The sequence below is a fragment of the Cryptomeria japonica genome, chromosome 7, assembly GCF_030272615.1.
Source record: "Cryptomeria japonica chromosome 7, Sugi_1.0, whole genome shotgun sequence".
Taxonomy (NCBI): Eukaryota; Viridiplantae; Streptophyta; class Pinopsida; order Cupressales; family Cupressaceae; genus Cryptomeria; species Cryptomeria japonica.
This window is the reverse complement of record NC_081411.1, coordinates 293,321,981-293,341,493: the sequence shown is the minus strand read 5'-3', so window position 1 is coordinate 293,341,493 and position 19,513 is coordinate 293,321,981. Positions and strand designations below refer to the sequence as shown.

The 19,513-nt window shown below is 35.6% G+C and overlaps 2 protein-coding genes across 3 annotated transcripts; one reads left to right on the top strand and one right to left on the bottom strand.

The window, feature by feature from the left end:
* The first annotated feature begins 394 nt into the window (after window positions 1-394).
* LOC131856690 (G-type lectin S-receptor-like serine/threonine-protein kinase LECRK2) lies at window positions 395-1,577 on the top strand. Its single transcript, XM_059208570.1, has 2 exons — window positions 395-986; window positions 1,156-1,577. Exons 1-2 carry the CDS (start codon window positions 395-397, stop codon window positions 1,575-1,577), a joined length of 1,014 nt encoding a protein of 337 aa, XP_059064553.1.
* A 4,647-nt stretch (window positions 1,578-6,224) lies between these two features.
* Window positions 6,225-11,758, bottom strand: LOC131037094 (putative pentatricopeptide repeat-containing protein At5g08490). Of its 2 annotated transcripts, none has more exons than XR_009358568.1 (2): window positions 7,355-11,758; window positions 6,225-7,049 (listed from the first exon to the last, which is right to left on the bottom strand). XR_009358568.1 is itself a non-coding variant. In XM_057969132.2 (2 exons), exon 2 carries the CDS (start codon window positions 11,067-11,069, stop codon window positions 8,613-8,615), a length of 2,457 nt encoding a protein of 818 aa, XP_057825115.2. In that variant the 5' UTR covers window positions 11,070-11,079; window positions 11,246-11,758; the 3' UTR covers window positions 7,083-8,612. The 2 variants fall into 2 exon arrangements, 1 of the variants encoding a protein (XP_057825115.2); XM_057969132.2 differs by lacking the exon at window positions 6,225-7,049 and having other exon boundaries at window positions 7,083-11,079; window positions 11,246-11,758.
* Window positions 11,759-19,513: the final 7,755 nt, after the last annotated feature.

Genomic DNA, 19,513 nt, shown 5'->3' with positions numbered 1-19,513 from the left:
TATAAGAATCCTATTATAAACATTAGATATTATATAATCTACTAATTATTATTTATTTTGTACTTATTGCCTACAACAAAATACTAAGTTAGATTGGTGGAGCGTGTGGGCTTAATGGAATTTGCCAAGCCTCCGACCTTTCCCCTAATCGCACTTGTCCTCCGGGATTCTCCCACGTGAATAATGATAACCTATCACAGGGATGCCATCGGAACAGATCACAGCTACAGAATTGCAGTGCAAGTGGAGCAAGAATGCACAGGATTGAGCAGATAGATTGGCCTGAGAATGATTACTGGGTCACCAATTCAACAAATCAAACTGCTTGCCAGCAGGCGTGCATCGAAGATTGCTTTTGCACGGTGGTCATCTATGCCAATCTTAGCGACGGAGGATGCTGTTGGAAGAAGCATTGCCTCTCAGAAATGGTGCTGCAAGAGACACACGAACGGCTTTTGTAAAAGTCTTCGATGAAGTCGAAGATGCTGTTCCCCCAACGCCGTCAAAGCAGAGAAAGGAGGAAAAGAGGAAGGGGTTTGCAGTTCTTGGAATAAGCCTTATGGCTTGCTCCTTTCTCATTGTGGTAATTTTGTTATTCGTTTGGTTGTTTATATGCCGACCCAAGATGAAATCCTTGCAAAAGTATCATAAGTTTAATCCGATTGGGCTCAAGGCGTTTAGTTATAAAGAGCTAGATGCTGCAACCGGAGGGTTCAAGATAGAAATAGGAAGAGGCGCCTTTGGGACAGTCTATAAGGGCACCTGGGCAGATGGAAGAGCAATTGCTGTGAAGAAGCCTGACGATCTGCTCAAGAAAGAAAATCCCCAAGATGGAGAAAAGGAGTTCAGAACAGAGATGGGTATCATCGGAGGAAGCTATCACAAAATTCTTGTTCAACTCTATGGCTTCTGCGATCAGGGCAACCATAGGATTCTGGTATACGAGTTCATGCCCAACGGGTCTCTGGACAGCCATCTATTTAAAGGTACAAATGATCTTGATTGGGAGCTGCGTGTTCAGATAGTTTTGGGCATTGCAAGAGGGATCTTCTACTTACACGAAGAGTGCAGAGCCCATTTAATCCTTGTGACATAAAGCCTCAAAACATCTTGCTGGATGAAAATACTGTGCTAAGATATCTGACTTTGGAATAGCCAAATTACTTGGGCCAGAACAAACGAGGACATTTTCTTTGGCCCGTGGCACCATGGGTTACATAGCACCAGAGTGGCAGAAGACTATGGCAGTTTCTGTTAAGGTGGATGTTTATAGTTTCGAAGTGGTGCTCTTGGAAGTCATCTGCTGCAGGAAAATGTTGCAATTGGATGTTCCAGAAAATGAAACAATGTTGTCTCGTTGGGCATATGACTGCTTCAAACATGTAAGTCTTGCAAAATTAGTTGAGCGACAAGATTGCAGAGGCATGGAGGTAAGACAGTTGGAAAGAATGGTGTTGGTGGGGGTTTGGTGCATTCAAGAAGATCCTTCTCTCTGGCCATCAATTAAGAAAGTGGTTCAGATGCTGGAAGGAAAGGTGGAAATTGCAGTGCCCCCTACTCCAGGATCTTTTCCTTGACACAGTGTGAACATTGTCATGTAGTATGTGTTTTTTCGTGTCCTAGACTCCCATGTGACTAGACTAGCTGTTTTGCATTAATACATTGTACTGTTATATGCAAAGCACCTGTAGCATGATAGGATAGTTTACTAACGAGTTTGAGCAATGATATGTTGACGAGTATCTTGCTTCCATATTATACCCATAGCTATGCATTTTGTAGTAGACAGCTAACTAGCAAATGTACTGTAAGTTGTAATACTTAAAAGAGTAAGAGAAAATCAGCAGATTTCAAATTCTGCAACTCATGATAATGTTGTTTAGTGTTCCAACAATATATGTTATTGTTTAAAATCTCAGGTTGGATTTCTGAGTTGTATGATAGTTTTAGGTTATATTGGATTGGTGATAGGTTTTTTAAAAATAGGGGAAGCATATTAGTAGTCATCATAATTAATTTCGCACATCCATAGATCTTAAACAATACATCATATTTTGAGGAATTGTTTTTGGTTGTCTCGTACACTGTTTATAGCTATTGTTCTGGCTTTTGAGTAGTAATGACACGTGTTGTGGGACCTGTTATGCACGTAAGGGTCAAAAAGTGCTCATTTCAAAGTGTCGCATGATACCTACTTAAAGATGTTCCAATAATCATGCACTACAACCACCTCAAAATTGGCCAATACTTATACACAAATATCCCAGTAGTGTGCACTATGGATACCAATTAAGCTGTACAACTCCAATTAAAGTCCAAAAATTCTAACTATTGGGGGTAAAGTGGGCCGCTACTGGTACATGTGAAATTTATTAATGGAGTTTTAGTTATCATTTTTTCAGTTTCTTTAAAGTTAATAATTGGGGTGTTGAGTGAGCAAGGAATGAAAGGTAATGGAACATGGACGATACCTAGTACTCTTCATCTTACATTGATTCAATATAAGAAAAAAAAAAGTCTATGATTTTTTGGTGCATAGGGGAAGAGCACTAGTTGCCACCCATGTTCCAATAACCATTCACTCCGTGCACACCCAACCCCCCAATTACTAACTTTAAAAAAAACAAAAAAACACAACTAAAAGACCATTGATAAATTTCTCATGTACCAATAACCAGACATGTTTTAGCATTTTTGGACCATAATTGACTCATTTGTTCACCATCATTGTTACCCATAACACAGACGACTATTGGGGCATTTGTGCATAAGTGACAATTTTAAGTGCATGGTTATGGGCATCTTTAAGCAAGTATTGGGCAACACTTTGAAAATGTGTATTTTTTGACTAGGCTTGCACACATAATGGAACCAACAAGGTGCATCGTTACTACCTAGAAGCCAAGACAATAGCTACAAGTAGTTAAGTCACATGTAGAGACAACCAAAAATAATTGTCAAAATTTGATGTACCATTTAGAATTTGTGGGTGTGTGAAATTAGCTATAATGACTACTACATTTTTAAAATTTTTTTGCAATGATTCTTTAATACAAAAGAAAAAAGCTCATCATAAATTATATGTAAGATAATTTTAACTAAAAAATGAATTAGAAGATATACAAATATAGCTATCTCAAATATATTTATTTTTGAGGTATAATTTTTAATTATTTCATTTATTAGCACATACAAAATTTAACTTTTTAGTTAATAATATCTAACTTATATAAGATATACATAATTATCTATTAATATATTTTCATTTCAATTACTAACAATTGATTATGTTTATAATAAATTATATATAAAATTGTATTTTAAAAACTTAAATTTAAAAGTGAATTGTAAGATATACAAGTACAAATATGAAATATATCTATTAGAAACATATCAATTATGATGCTTGTCAAGGATGCTGAGGAGACCATAAATATTTTCACCTAGATGTTCTAGTTTTGTTTTAGGTGTGCGAGTATCTCGTTGGTCTTTTGTTGTACTTTTCTCTGGCTGTTGTCTTTTGTGCTGATCTTTTGCTGCCTTTCTTTCTTCGTTTTGTCCTTTCTTGCTTCTCTAATGCTTTTCTTTATGATATGTAAGTGGGTTTTAGATCCCTTAAAACCTGCTTTTCCTTAATAAAAAACATATCACTTCAAAATTTCTTAATTTATTAAAAAATTATTTTAAATTTTTGTTGTCTTTATATATAGAAAACAAAGAGTAATTTGCCCAATTCATGAGTATTCTAATTCTACACATATAATGGTTGATCATTTGCATATCAAATGGATTGTAACTCATAAAGGCACATGGAAACTAAACTTAGATGGTGTGTCATGGAGCAACCTAGGCCAATCCAACAATGCTTGTTTTATTTGAAACTCTTTAATGAAGGTGATTAGGACCCTTGCAAAAAAAATGAAGCTAGGAACAAATAATGAAACACAAGTGAAATGGTTGATATTTGGCCATCAATTAATCAAATCTCACAATAATAAAAGCATGTCTACAAAGGATGACTAAATGGTGGTTGAACTTAATTTGAAAAATATAAGTTCAACAAATTTAAAGAAATAATGAATATCTTAAGAAAAGATTTGGTTATTTTAGATGGCATCTCGAAATTTTTAGTGAGACATTATTTTAGGGAAGGAAAAGGGTGGTGCACTATTTATCAAATCAAGGGATTGAGAAAAATTGAGAAGGAAATTTAATCAAGGTAGATATCATGCTAGTCATAACTTCAAATTCTATTAAATAATGACCACAATGTCATAAAAATTGATTTCAATTGAGGTGCTAGAAAGAATTGATTTATGATTAAGTGGTGTTAGCATTCTTTGCTTTCATCAACAATCACAAGGCTTTATTTATAGAACAAAAACTCTCTTGAAACACACCTTTGAATTTGTCTCTTTCATTTTGTATCTAATTATTATGAAGTTGGCTCTATAATAACACTATAATATGCATAAATAATATAGACAATGAAAAATGATGTAAACACAAATTTGTTCATGTCATATATCTCTAAAGAAATAATGCATCCTCCATTACTTATATCAAATATAATCATTTTGATTTTTTAATTGATATAAAAAAAGACACTAATCCTCACTTTAGATATATTAAAAATTTAATTTTAATATACATTATTGCGGACAAAATAAAATTAAAATCCCTCTTTTATCGCTCCCATAGACCGAAATATAAGAGTATTTCATTCATTTACCAAAACTGATACAAGTTTGCATAAAAAAAATATTATTTCTGACCTTTCACACTTGCACAGTTCTGAAAGTACATATAGCAGCACATAGAAAATCATAGTAGCAATCTTACTAGACTTATTTAGTAGCAGTAAATACTTCTATCCTCTTTCTTCAGTTATGTTCTTCTTGAAGCTCTTGTGATGGATAAATAGGGATGACATTCATTAAGCAAGTGATGAAGCTCAAAACCTCCTCCAAATCTATCCACTTCTCATCAAAGTTTAGAGATAAGTTTGTTATAACAGTGTCAGAAATGTCTTCAGTGCCTTAGTTAACACTACTTTTTAATCGAAAACAATGTCAGAAATGTCTTTAGCAATACTAAATCCTTTTGACCAGCACCAAATTCCAACAAATTACAAGGAATCCATAGCTAATAGTTAATCCTCACGCTAGGTCAAGTAGAATAAACTCAAAGATTAGGAATCCTTGAGTAATCATCAATAATAAAAGATGTCCAAGGTAATACAAAAAAACCTCCCTTCTAAGCACAAAAACCATTCTTCATAAACCCTCCTTATTCTTCTTCAACGTCCAAACAAGAAACCCAAACATAAGCATCCCATAGCTTGCATGTAACTTTTCATAAAACTAATCTAAATTGTTTCTTTTAAGTCATTATCAATTTTCTAAATATCTCAATCGTTAAATTCAGCTGTGAAATTTGAGTGACTGTTAAATCACCAATTATGATAAGTAGGGATGGCATTCATATAGCAAGTGCTGAAGCTCAAAACCTCCTCCAAATCTGCCCAATTCTCAGTCAAAGTGTAGAGATAAGTTTGTTATAACAGTGACAGAAATGTCTTCAGCAATACTAAATCCCTTCGACCAGCACCAAATTCCAACAAATTGCAAGGAATCCATATCTAATAGTTAATCCTCAGGCTAGGTCAAGTAGAATAAACTCAAAGATTAGGAATCCTTGAGTAATCATCAATAATAAAGGGTGTCCAAGGTAATACAAAAAAACTCCCTTCTAACCACAACAACCATTCTTCAAAACCCTTCTTATTATTCTTCAACGTCCAACCAAGAAACTCAAATATAGGCATCCCATAGCTTGCATGTATAAAAGTAATCTAAATTTTTTCTTTGAGTCATTATCAATTTTCTAAATATCTCAATCGTTAAATTTAGCTGTGAAATTTGAGTGACTCTGCTAAATCACCAAATCACCAATTATGATAGATCTTCCACCACTAAAACTGATTTTCCCAAGAGAGTTTTCGTCCCCTAAAGACTGAGATGAACCACATTCGATCTCCCATACCACAAGGGTTTCTCAATCAAAGAAAGAAAATAAGCTGCATAACTGTATCATACCATATGATCTCTCAAACCCACAACTTATAAGCTTTTTTTGGGTGAAGTAGAAAATCACATCGACAAGCGTCATATAACTCCACTAAACCATTTGAGCTAATTGATGACATCAAATTATCACTCCGATCAAACTGACACATAACGAAAAGATTAGTGTCAACAACACTACAAGAGAAACGAAAAAAGACATTACATCAATCTTTTGCTTAATAGAAAAATCTTTGAAACTATTTGGGCAGTCATTGGAGATTTGAGGGAAGAAATCTATTGCTAGAATAATGATGAAACGCTGCATCAAAGCTTATAATGAACTGCTCAGAACCTCATAGCACCATTTGCAAAATAGGATCATATCGAGGTTAATCCAAGGATTGATGGTCAAGCTCGAAACCTCCTAAAAGTTCTCTCTGCCAATGGTGATTTTTGAAGCCAAGGTTACTATCCACTATGTGCTACAAACTTTTTCCTGAGCTCGAAGTAAACACAAAATAAAAACTCTAAGCAGCTTTGAGTCATGTGCATTGTTCCAAAGAAGGGAAAATGATGTTCAATGTTTAGAGAATGTAGAGAAGCACCAGAAATTGTTACTAAAATTACCATTAAAAACTTTCAAATACACAATACTGGCATATAATATCAATGACCAGATCTGCACAGGCAATAACCCATTGACCGCCTGGTGAATGTGTATAGACGGAATCTATCACAAACTTTTCTTCTTACCAAATCATGCACAACTGGTGTGAGCACGATAGACCAATGCATATGATAGGAATGTGGTAATTGAGAAAAGCATTTTTAAAACACAAAGTGAACCCAGATTCTTTTGAATGTAGAGTGGATTTATCAAGAGGTTGAGGCGACCTGTAGAAATGGCACTATACCTCTCATCCAGATGGAGTTTATGATGTTGCTAACTGCACCTACAGGTTGCTTATTGGCCTCTGAAGCCTGTGCAAAATGCAAAACAATAATGCTTGAGATGATGACTTCAAAATGTTTGTTCTAAAGAGCACTCAATTATGCTGAAAGTGGGGTGAATCAATATAATAACAAACTTTTACTTTTCAAAAACTTATTTAGTCATAATAGTAGTTCTTCAAAACTTAATCAACCACAGCAGGAAAACATATGCAAGATCTAGCAATCAAGAACACAAGATGAACACATGATTTACGTGGAAACCCTCACAGGAGAAAACCATGGCAAAATATTGCTTGTATTAGAAACGTCTTACACTCTTTCCAGGCACCAACCTTTTAGAGACACCAATCCCCACAATTGAGCACCAACTCAGCAAGAGACACCAATCTTCTTGAATACAAAGCACCAACCTCCAAAATAATCAGGTAATGAATACTTAGCTCTTCTTAAATCAGATTTAATTCTCCTTTAGAAATCGGCTCAATACTTCACCAAAATCTGCCTTAACATATGCTTGATATATCTCTTGAAATTTACTCCAAAAGTCTTCAAAAAATCTCCATATAATTTGGAATATTTTCTGCTCATAAGTCTGCAATAATTGTTCTTAAATTCTGCTCATAAGTCCTGCAATAATATTTCTCAATAATCTGCAGTAATGTCTTTCATTAGTCTGCTATAATTTTTCTTCACAAATCTCCAACATCTTTCACAAATCTGCTACAAAATGACTTTTATATCTGCTCTTTCTTATAAAAGATAATCAATGAATGCTTGGCTTTATAACATTTTGCAACTGCACTTTATATTTTTACCAAATGGTGCGATTTCAGCCAAGGACATCTAGTTTCACACGGGATGTAACTTTTGTTTTTTAATGCATCTCTGCACTTAACCCTTGTCACCCTATAAGAGATCAGCCACAGCAATAATTATTTCCTCCAAACATGGATCTGCCCATGCATAATTATTTGTGCAACTTAATATTTAAATTGTCTCCTTCCTTGTCTAATGATGTCTTCAAAATAGTGTCACAAATTTGGTACGATCTATCCTCCAATCTTGGTCTTCAAATGCCTTTGACATCAATGACAATATATTCCAACATGTCCGAGTTCAAAAAAGTATGACCGGCTTTCAGACAACAGATGTATTTTGAATTTTCACATATGTTTCTCAATTTACAGTCCCTTCCATATGAATTGAGGGTAGCATGTAAAGTACTTCAAGCAGCAATGTTTTGGGCCTTCGTTGATCACCATAAGAAATATAGGGCATTTTCTCATAACCCCAAAATCAATGGCTAAATAAATGCTGTGGTCTAAATGAATGTGCTCTTCTTCCTCTTTAAACCATGAAATACTCTGTATGTAAAGTACTTCAAGCAGCAATGTTTTGGGCCTTCGTTGATCACCATAAGAAATATAGGGCATTTTCTCATAACCCCAAAATCAATGGCTAAATAAATGCTGTGGTCTAAATGAATGTGCTCTTCTTCCTCTTTAAACCATGAAATACTCTGTCCATAGCAGGGGCATACCCCTCTCCCTTATTTCCACCAGACTTATCCACAATACTGTAGACTTCCATTTATGGACATGCTATGTCTTCTACAAGAAATGTATACACCCTATTTTTCACCTCAATCCAGCTGTATCCTGGCATTTTTTTCAATCCTTTATCTTTCATAAACTTTCTTATCCTTTGTACTCCATCCCATCTGCCCACTGCAGCGTAAATATTTGACAGGAGAACATAATTTCCAGTATCTGTAGGTTCCAACTCAAAAATATGATCTGCCACAAGTTCTCCTAGATCTGTATTATGATAGATTCTACAGGCAGCAAGCAAAGTTCCCCATATGCGAGAATGTGGCTTTAATGGCATGTTTTTGATAAAATTATAGGCCTCTTGTAGGTGCCCAGCCCGACCAAGTAAGTCTACCATACAAGCATAGTGCTCCATGTTGGGTGTGATGCAATAATCTTTAATCATGCAATTGAAATTTTGCCAACCTTGATCAACAAGACCTGCATGACTACATGCAGACAAAACAGCAGTGAAGGTGACATGGTCTGGTTTGAAACCTGCCTGCTGCATCTGATGAAAAATTGAGAGAGCATCCTCTCCATGTCCATGAATAGCATGCGCGGAAATCATTGCAGTCCATATGACCACATCCAATTTAGATGTCTTTTCAAATATTTGGCATGCATCTTGTAGACTCCCACATTTGGCATACATATCTATAATCGCACTTGTCACAAAGACATCTGAATCGAGGTCTCTTTTAATTATGTAATCGTGGATCTCCTTGCCCCGCTGCAGAGCTGCTACTTGAGAACATGCAGAGAGAATGCTTGCAACGGTGATATTGTTAGGTTGTATACCTGCCAGTTGTGCTTGGCGGAAGAGTTCCAGGGCCTCATTGCCATACCCATGTTGGGTGTTCAGTGCAATCATCGCATTCCACGAGGATATGTTTCTTTCACACATTTTATCAAATACATTTTCTGCACTCTCCTTATCACCGCACTTAGCATACCCTGCAATCATTACATTGTTTGAGACAATATTTTTGTATAACATTTTGTCAAACTCTTGACGTGCAGTCAGCACTCTCCCGCATTTGGCATACATGTCAATCAAGGCATTACCCACAACAACATCTGTGCTAAGATTACTGCTTTTGATTATGTAACCATGGATTTCTAACCCCAGCTTCAAAGCTGAAAGTCGAGCACATGCAGATAGAACACTTGAAATGGTGACGGAATCTGGTTTCACATATGTCTTTTCCATTTGATGAAATAGGTTTATGGCTTCTCTACAACAACCTTTCTGGACATGAGTTGAAATCATTGCATTCCAGGATACCAAATCTCTTTCAGACATGTTGACAAACACATGGCCTGCAACCTCTAGATTCCCGCAACTTGCATACAACGTTATGAGAGCATTGCTCACGGCAATGTCAAATGCAAAGGCTCGATTTCGAATTATGTAAGCATGAATTCCCTTGCCCTTTCGGAGATTCTCTAAACAGGCACATGCAGAAAGGACACTTGCAATGGTAACTGCATCTGGTTTCACTCCTGCCAGTTGCATTTGACCAAACAGATCTATGGCATCAGAAAAATACGCATTTTGTGCATAGCCTGCGATAATCGCATTCCAGGAAATTATGTCTCTCTCGACCATTTTTTCAAACACTCGTCTTGCTAATTCTATGGCCATGCATTTCGAGTACATATCAAGCATGGCATTCCCTACAGAAACATCTAACTGAATTCTGCTTCTGATGACATAAGCATGAATTTCCTTGCCTTGCGACAAGCCACAAACAGAGAGAACACACAGGATGGTTACTGTATTAGGTTTCACACCTGACATTAACATTTGATAAAAGTGTTCCAAAGCCTGATCAGCATGTCCGACCTGACCATAACCAGCAATCATCGCATTCCAAGAAACCGCATCTTTCTGGTTGACCTCATTGAACACACGCGATGCATCCCATATCCCCCTACATTTTGCATACATGTTTAAAAGAGCATTTCCTACAAGAACTTCTGATTGAAGTCCACATTTTATACTGTATGAATGGACATTCTTACCCAATTCTGTAATCTCCAAGCAAGCACACACTTGAAGCACCGTAGCAATAGTGACACAATTGGGCATTTCCCCAGATAACTGCATCCTAAGGAACACCTCCAAAGCCTCGTAACAATACCCACTCTGGGAATAACTTGCAATCATAACGTTCCACAATACTAAATCTCGCTGAGGCATTTTGTCAAACACAAGGTGTGCATCCTCAACACTCCCACATTTACCATACATGTTCACAATTGCCTTCCCTACGCCCAAATCTCCCTCAAACCCACATTTAATTAACAAGCCATGGATCTCCTTGCCCTGTTCCAGAAAAGACATGCCAGCACAGGCCTTGAGAACACTAGGAAATGTAAAATTATCCGCCCTTACCCCTTTTAATTGCATTTTTCTAAACAGTTTAAGTGCTTCTTCACAGCACCCATGCATGGCATATGCCCTGAAAATGGAATTCCATGAGATTAGGTTTGGATTATCTATCCCATTGAAAACCAATCTAGCATCCGATGGGCTCGAGCATTTACCGTACATGCTTATGAGTTTGTTAAGTAGGAAAACGTTTTGCTCAAAGTTGTTGCTAATAATTTGGGTATGGATTTGCTTACCTTCTTCCAGGGCATTTTCGTCTGCACACTTTTGTAGCAGAGAAGCGTATGTTTCTGGGTCAGATGTAATTCCATGATGATTTGAGGAATCCACGAATTCCAGAGCTTTTCTTAACTGACCACTTTGGCACAATGTGAAAATGGATTCCTTGATGGGTATTTCTGTTAGGGGTTGTTTAATTGGAGTAGAGATGAAAGGGGTAATGGAGTATATATGGAAATGCAGGATCCTGAGAAGTGAATGCAGTTTATTGTAATGAAATGTTTCCCTCCGCCATTGGAGCATGTTGAGGAGAGCTCAAACAAAAGAAATAATCAGTGCCAGCATTTTGAAAAGAAGCAAACTTATGTATCTGTAGAAATTCTCTGTAGAATTCTATCCTTCTTCATGATTATGAAATAATATATACAGCTCAGATGTAAGGTAGCCAGCTTCGTCCTGAGCTCGAAACCGGAAGTATCAGAAATTTTAAAGAAGCAAATAGAGGGAAGGTTGATACGATATGTTTTTCTATCATATTGGTTACGCTGATCAGTAACTTAAATCTGTAGAGTGAGCACATAATAGGAAGCTGTTAAATACAGGATGTTCTAAGATTCAAAAAAATTAATTTTTAAATTTATATTTTAAACAGTTATTTTTAAGGTTCGGTTGGACATTTTTTCATAGTTTAAAGTTTGTGAGCATATATCAATTTATTTTTTTTAAATATATAGGGGAAGAGCACTAATTATCGTTATGTTTTAATAACAGTTCACTTCTTGCACACCCAATCTTTCAATTATTAGCTTTAAAAAACCAAAAAACAAATAACTAAAAGTCCATTAATAAATTTCATTTGTATCTATAGCCACTCATTTTTGGCATTTTTGGACCATAATCAGACCATTTGTGCATCTATATTAGTACTCATGGTGCACGACTAGTGGGACATTTGTGCATAAGTACTAGCAATTTTAAGTGCACAGTTGTTGGGGTATCTTTAAATAAGTATTGGGTGGCACTTTGAAAAGTTAACTTTTTGACCCTTGTGCGCATAATAGATTGCACAACGTGCATCGTTACTACCTAGAAGCCAAAACAATAGCTATAAATAGTTAAGTCGCATGTGGAGACAACAAAAAAAAATTCTCAAAATCCAATATATCGTTTAGAATCTGTGGATGCATGAAGTTAGCTATATTGACTACTAGTACACTTCCCCTATATGAATGTATTTTCAGCGATAAGTTAAAACTCTTTTATGAGTTAATAAATGGCATTCTTAAGATATATTGTGAGCTTTAACAATAGACCCCTAATTTTTATTGAATTTGGGATCCTTCTTTGTTGAGTCTTGTGGAGTTGTATTATACTTCAAGAACCTCTTCCATCCTTAGTTGCATGTGACTAGTTATAATATTGTCCATGCTCTGATTATTTATTACATATTCACCTTCGTGAATGTTGTAAAAAAATTCATTTGTTACTTGTCCATTGCACTTTTCCTATCACATTATTCTCCTTATAACATTTGGTTGGTTGTCGTACCCATGTTTGCAGTGTATCTTCTTATTCATTTGTAAATATGTTTGCATAGAACGTTAGGTATTGATTACTACACTAGACTATCGCATTTCTTCATATTGTGTTGCCTTTTGCTTTTGGGATGGTGTTACATTATTCTCACAATAAACCTTAAGCGCAAATTAAGCACTTTTGTTGTGTCTATAATGTTTTGAATTTTTAAATTTGGTGTTGTTTAATTGAAAGGTATGTTTATGTTAAACTGAGTATATGTGATCCGAATTATAGATTCGGATGACAACACCTGAGTGAGAACCCGCGGTATTGTGGATTTGTTTACATGAACTAGGTAAACACAGAATTGAAGCAAGCCAAAAACTAATCTATTCAATTCAAAAATCCAACATATATCAGTTCATGAGATTCCAAGGGTCACCAAAACCCCTTGAGAATCGAAACCCAATAGTCATATATGTTTATTTACATAATAAAATCCAAAACTACGAAAATTTCAAAAAACTATATGAAATTTTGTCCTAACTTTAACTAGACATAACTTTCTACTCAGGACTCGAAATTGTGAACCATTTAACTCGTTGGAAAGGCCTCCAAGAGTTGAAGGAAAAGTCTTAAAGAATGTGCCTATGGCAATGTTAAAAAGGATAGGCCAAAGTTTCAAGGGCTGAAAATGCCCCGAAGGCCTTCAAAAACGCCAATTACGAACATATAGAAAAACTAGAAAAAATATGAAAATATATTTTTCAATATTTCAAATTTGCTTCTGATCATTACTTCTCCCTTGAAAAACAATGGGCCCCATTGCATCAACACTCTGAATGAGATGAGGAAAATGGAGCTGAAGCTGCTCCTTGGTAAACCACTTTCCTTGTTGAGCAATCTTCCATGCTCGAACCACTTTGTACATATAGATTTGCTGTTGTTTGAGTGTTTTCACCGTGTTGTCCACAATCTGATCACATTGGAATGGAGAAGCTACATCTGGATTCAATTCTGTAGTGGAAATTATTTTTGCCACATCTACAACATCTAATAGTCGAGGAAAATATGGCTTCAAGAGTTTCACATTGAAGACTGGATGAAGACCTAGAAATGGGGGTAAAATAAGCTCAAAAGCATTATCACCAACTTGCTTGATGATTGTGTATGGCCCATAACGTAGAGGACGAAGCTTCCTATTGGCACCCTGCAATTGTTCCTTCTGGATATGCAACCACACCTTGTCCCCGACATGAAAATTATGAGGAGTATGATGCTCATCATGTCTCTCCTTATATTTCTTATTGATATGCTCCAAGATTTCATGAACTTGTTGTTGCAGATGATGAATTCTATCAATGAACCGGGTTGCCTTATCTTCCTCCTTACCAACATGTGGAACCAGATCAGGTTGAATAAGTGGTATGGAAACATCCATGGGTGCAAGTGGTTGATAACAAAGACAAACTTCAAATGGGATGTGACCAGTCGAACTGTGAATTGCCCTGTTGTAGCCATGTTGAACATATGGAAGAATTTCATCCCATGTGCGGGGATGTTTTGAGTGATACATATGTAAGATGTGAATGATCATCTGATTCACTACCTCTATTTGGTCATCTATTTGAGGATGGAAAGCAGTAGACTTTGTTAATTTTGTGTCCATCTTTTCCCATAATGTAGACTGGAGAAATTACTAAGAAACCTGTTGTCCCTATTTGAAATAATGGTATTCGGCAGACCAAAACGAACCCAAATGTGTTCAAAGAAAAGCTTTGCAGTGTCCTCTACAAAAATTGTTTTTTGCAAGCCACTACTACTACCATTTTCAGAACCTATCTACCACAACATACACATAATCGTGGCCTCTTTTGGTGGCAAGAAGACTAGACATAAAGTCCATAGAAACTAAATGCCAAGGTTTTTCAGGAACAAGAAGTGGTGAATACAGTCCAAGTTTACGATTGGCAGGCTTAGGAATTTAGCACATGCGGTACAAGCTTGAATATATGAAATGGAATCATTTCTCAATGTTGGCCAATAAAAATACCTCTGAAGTATATTAGTAGTCTTACCTATGCCAAAATGACTAGCAACCTTACTATAGTGAGCTTCCCATATCAGCTTTTTACATTATGCATTGGGCACACAAATTTGGCCAAGGTGACAAAGTATTCCATCCCGCAAATAGAATTCATTCACTTGATGTCCGTTCAGCAATTGATTATAAACATCTACAAATTCAACATCATTCTCATACAAGCAAGCCCAAGTTTCAGTTTGATGACCACATGAGTCTAATACCATACTTATAGCTGCAATCGGAGGCTTGCTCAAATAGTCTGCTACTTTGTTAGTGCTTCCCTTCTTGTGGTGATTATTAAGATGAAATTGTCGAAGATAGGTTGACCATCGTTGATGTCGATCATTCTGTAACTTCCCTTGTGTTTGCAAAAATTGAAGAGGATTGTGGTCTGTGTGGATGATAGTCTCCTTACCCAAAATATAATGTTTCAACTGCTTACAGGCTTGAACAATAGCATATAGTTCCTTGTCGTAAGTGGCATACCAACACACTATATTAGAAAAAGTATGTCTATGATATGCAACTGGGTGACCATGTTGCATGAGGACTACTCCTAGGGCATATTCTGATGCATCAGTTTGTATTTCAAATGAGTGTTGCAGGCCAGGAAGAGATAAAACTAGTGCAGAACATAACCTTCGTTTTAACTCCTCGAATGCTTCTTATTGAGCACCTGTCCATTTAAAATTTGTTTGTGTTCCCCCCACAATGATTGATTTAGAGGCCAAGACAAATGGGAAAACCCCAACACAAATCTACGATAAAAGTTTGCCAACCCGAGGAAACTTCGTAACTCTATGAGATTTCTAGGAGATGGCCAGTCCTTAATCACTTGTATCTTCTCAGGATCAACTTGGACACCCTCACTATCAATAACATACCCTATTTGTATCTGATACTTTGCATACGAAACAAGCACTTTTCTTTGTTTGCATAAAGCCCATGATCTTGTAAAGTTGAGAGAATTTTTTCCACATGTTGCAAATGTTCCTCCCAAGTTTTGTTGAAGATGAGTATGTCATCCAGATATACCACCACAAAGGAATCAATGAATGGTTTGTGTACATAATTCATCATTCTCATGAATGTCAATGGGGCATTTGTTAGACTGAAAGGCATCACTAGCCATTCAAATAATCCCTCTTTAGATTTGAAAGTTGTCTTCCACACATCAGCTGAGTCAATTGGTACTTGATGGTATCCCGATTTCAAATCAATTTTTGTGAATAATCAGGCCCCTCTAAGCTGGTCCAAGAGGTCATCTATTTGGGGAAGTGGATACCTATTTTTGAATGAAATTTTGTTCAAGGCCCTATAGTCAATACAAAGTCTCCAAGTTCCATCCTTTTTCTTTGCCAAAACAATGGGACTGCCACAAGGTGATGCACTTGGACGAATATGTCCCTTCTCATTCAATTTTTGTATTTGCCTCTTAATTTCATTATTTTCTAATACTGATCTACGGTAGACTGGTTCATTAGGCAATGGAGTTCCTGGTATCAAATCAATAGTGTGTTGCACTTGGTAGTGTGTAGGTACCCCAGTTGGTAACTTAAATAAATTCTCATATTTTATCAAAATTTGATCCATTGATCTTTTTTGCAGTGTTTTAGTGTTTGTGATGGCATGGGAATTATATACTGATTTCCTTTCTTCTTCAAAACAAATTATCAATAATATGAATGTTCCCGTTTTGGCAACCAACCTCCTACATTGCTTAGCACTAATCAAAGAGATAGAGTAAGTAGGGCTTACGTCTGGTATTCGGTATTTCTGCTCACCTAATTTGATGGTCTAGTTTGTTCATATTTTTGGTATTATATTCTTCCTTTATGTGCTCCATGAATTCTCCCCATGTGGGTTTTTGATAAAAAATAAAAGTACTGCCAGTTTCTGCTGCCATGGATGCTAACTTTGCTTCCCACAAATCTTTCACATGGTTTTTAGCTTTGAGAAGAGAGAAAGTTATTTTCTCTTCATCTAAGAACTGGTTGACAAAGAAATACCTTTCCAGTTTTGAAACCCAATCATCAACAAGATCCTCATCAATATTTCCTTGAAACGCGGGTATATCAAAATTCACTTGCACCTTAAATGGTGTATACCCTGTGAATGGTGGGTTTGCTTGTGGCTTTCCAGCATTTGCTTGAAATGCTCCATCATTTCTTCACAATGTTTTGTTAATACATCTGCAACCAACGCTTTAATGTCATCGTCGGTCTGCAACTTAGCCATCTGCAATCGTGTGCGTCTCAAAGGAAGGTAGTCTGAAGGATTTTTTGTTTCCAACCCCAATCTTTGATATGTTGATCGTGTTTGATATGACATACAGGAGAGAACTTTCTCTGATACCTCTAATCCGAATTATAGATTTGGATGACAACACTTGAGTGAGAACCTAAGGGTATTGTGGATTTGTTTACATGAACAAGGTAAACACAGAATTGAAGTAAGCCAAAAAGTAATCTATTCAATTCAAAAATCCAACATATATTAGTTCATGAGATTCCAAGGGTCACCAAAACCCCATGAGAATCGAAACCCAACAGTCATATCTATTTATTTACATAATAAAATCCAAAATTATGAAAATTTGAAAAACCCATATGAAATTTTGTCCTAACTTTAACTAGACAACTTTCTACTCAGGATTCAAAATTGCGAGCCGTTTAACTCGTTGGAAAGGTCTCCAAGAGTTGAAGGTGAAGTCCTAAAAGGACAGGCCAAAGTTTCAAGGGCTGGAAATGCCTCGAATGCCTTCAAAAATGTCAATTACTAACATATAGAAAAACTAGAAAAAAATATGAAAATATTTTTTTTAATATTTCAAATTTGCTTCTAATCAATATGTGTCTGCACATAGGTTGGTTTTTTAACTCCACTATTTATGCCCCTACAAAAAGAATCAGCAATACATGATATTGAACCAAACAAATTTAAGTAATTTTTATAAGTACTTAACCTTTCTTATATTGCAAAAGATGTGCAATTCAACCAATATTAATATATAAATAGCATGATATAGTTCTGCCTAAATATAGTGGCACACAAATTAAGGCTATGAAACTAATCACCAAAATAAAATTTTATAATTCAAATGACATGAATACTAATGCCATCATACAATTACATAAAAAACTAAGTTAAATTAATAGGTCATTGCATAAGAAGGAGGGCCATCGTCATGTGTTTGCCCTTCCTAAATAGCTTGGAGAATGATATCAATAACAAAATTCCACCTTAATCTAATAGGCTTTCTTTGTACTTTATCTACAAGCATTAGCCTACAGAGCATATTGTATAGAGTACTTCAAGAAATGGTCAATGTTGAAAATGGGAGTTTGTCATTACAAAGTTAAGGAATTAAGGTGATTGGGGTCTTATAGAAAGGGGACCCTACCAATGAAGTATGAATCACTACCTCAAAACAAAGTAACTACATATGAGGAAAATCAACACAACCTTTATTGGAGGCACCCTACCAATGAAGTATGAATCATTACCTCAAAAACAAAGTAACTACTATAATTGGTAAAGTTTGACCCATTTTGTCTATTTGGCTTTAGATTTAAATCATAATATTAGATCATTTCACATCAAATTTTGAGCTCCATGAATTATAGAAATAGTCATAGTATTAGCGATTATAGGTTCATTTCTATCATTCTAAAGTTAAGAAAAAAAAATCTAAAAAGGATGTTATTTTCTCAAGAACAATAAAAATATCTCGAAATACATGTAATAGAAAGCTCTTTGGAATAAAACAAATAGCTTGAAAATTTGTTTAAAAACATACATAGGAAAAATGATAGGAGGAACTCCTATTATTTGTTGTCTTTAGTCAATAGCTAAAACTTAATAGAAAACATGACAAAACTATGTGTAGAAATCCAAAATTTGATCACTTGTGTTTCATTAGTTTATCTCTATTTTATTAGTTCCCCATCATTTATATTAATTAAATAATATATTATTATTATTGAAAATATGTTCTTGTTGTCATTGATGTCAAACTTGTTGATCCAGATGTGTAGCTTGTTATTGTTCTTTGGTTTGCATGTCATCTAGTATAATGTAGTCACAGTGGGTTAGTATTGTGATCATGTGGACATGTGGATTCTACTTGTGAACCTTTTAGAAGGTATATAAATATGTATCATGAAGTTTTCATAGATTTGATGATGATCTCTAAGGTTTGCAGTTGGTATTCAGCTAAGTGTGATTATTTTGGTGAACAATATGTCAGTCAGTTCTTGTTTCAGATTGTGGTGCATATATTTCATATGTTCATAAGGTTGTAATATGATGTCAATGAATGTTAATTCCTATTATATCTCAATTTTTAAATTCTCAAGTGATCTATAGTTGAATATATTTTGGTTTGAGTTTTGGTTCGTACTGTAATAGAGTGATAGTGTACAAGAATGTGTTGCATTCTTTTGCCTTCAGTTGGTTTGATTGGTGTGGTCCATTTATTCAAATTTATTGGTGATGTTGATAGAAATGGGTACAAGGCACAATTTTTTTTTAACATTAGTATGTTAGTTCCAACCAAAAACCATAGCCAAATGAACTAGAAACCATTTCAAAACATATCAAAGGAGATTTTTAAAAACATAAAACAAGCTTAACAAAGAAAGAAAGGTGAAGAACCTTCCTAAGATGCCTCCATGATGCC

What these genes read in the sequence shown, in the direction of transcription:
- LOC131856690 (XM_059208570.1), top strand. Translation starts at nt 395, where the DNA reads ATGCTGTTGGAAGAAGCATTGCCTCTCAGAAATGGTGCTGCAAGAGAC. An exon ending in GGACAGCCATCTATTTAAAG is followed by an intron (nt 987 to 1,155) that starts GTACAAATGATC and finishes ACTTTGGAATAG; the next exon opens with CCAAATTACTTGGGCCAGAA.
- LOC131037094 (XM_057969132.2), bottom strand. Translation starts at nt 11,069, where the DNA reads ATGCATGGGTGCTGTGAAGAAGCACTTAAACTGTTTAGAAAAATGCAA.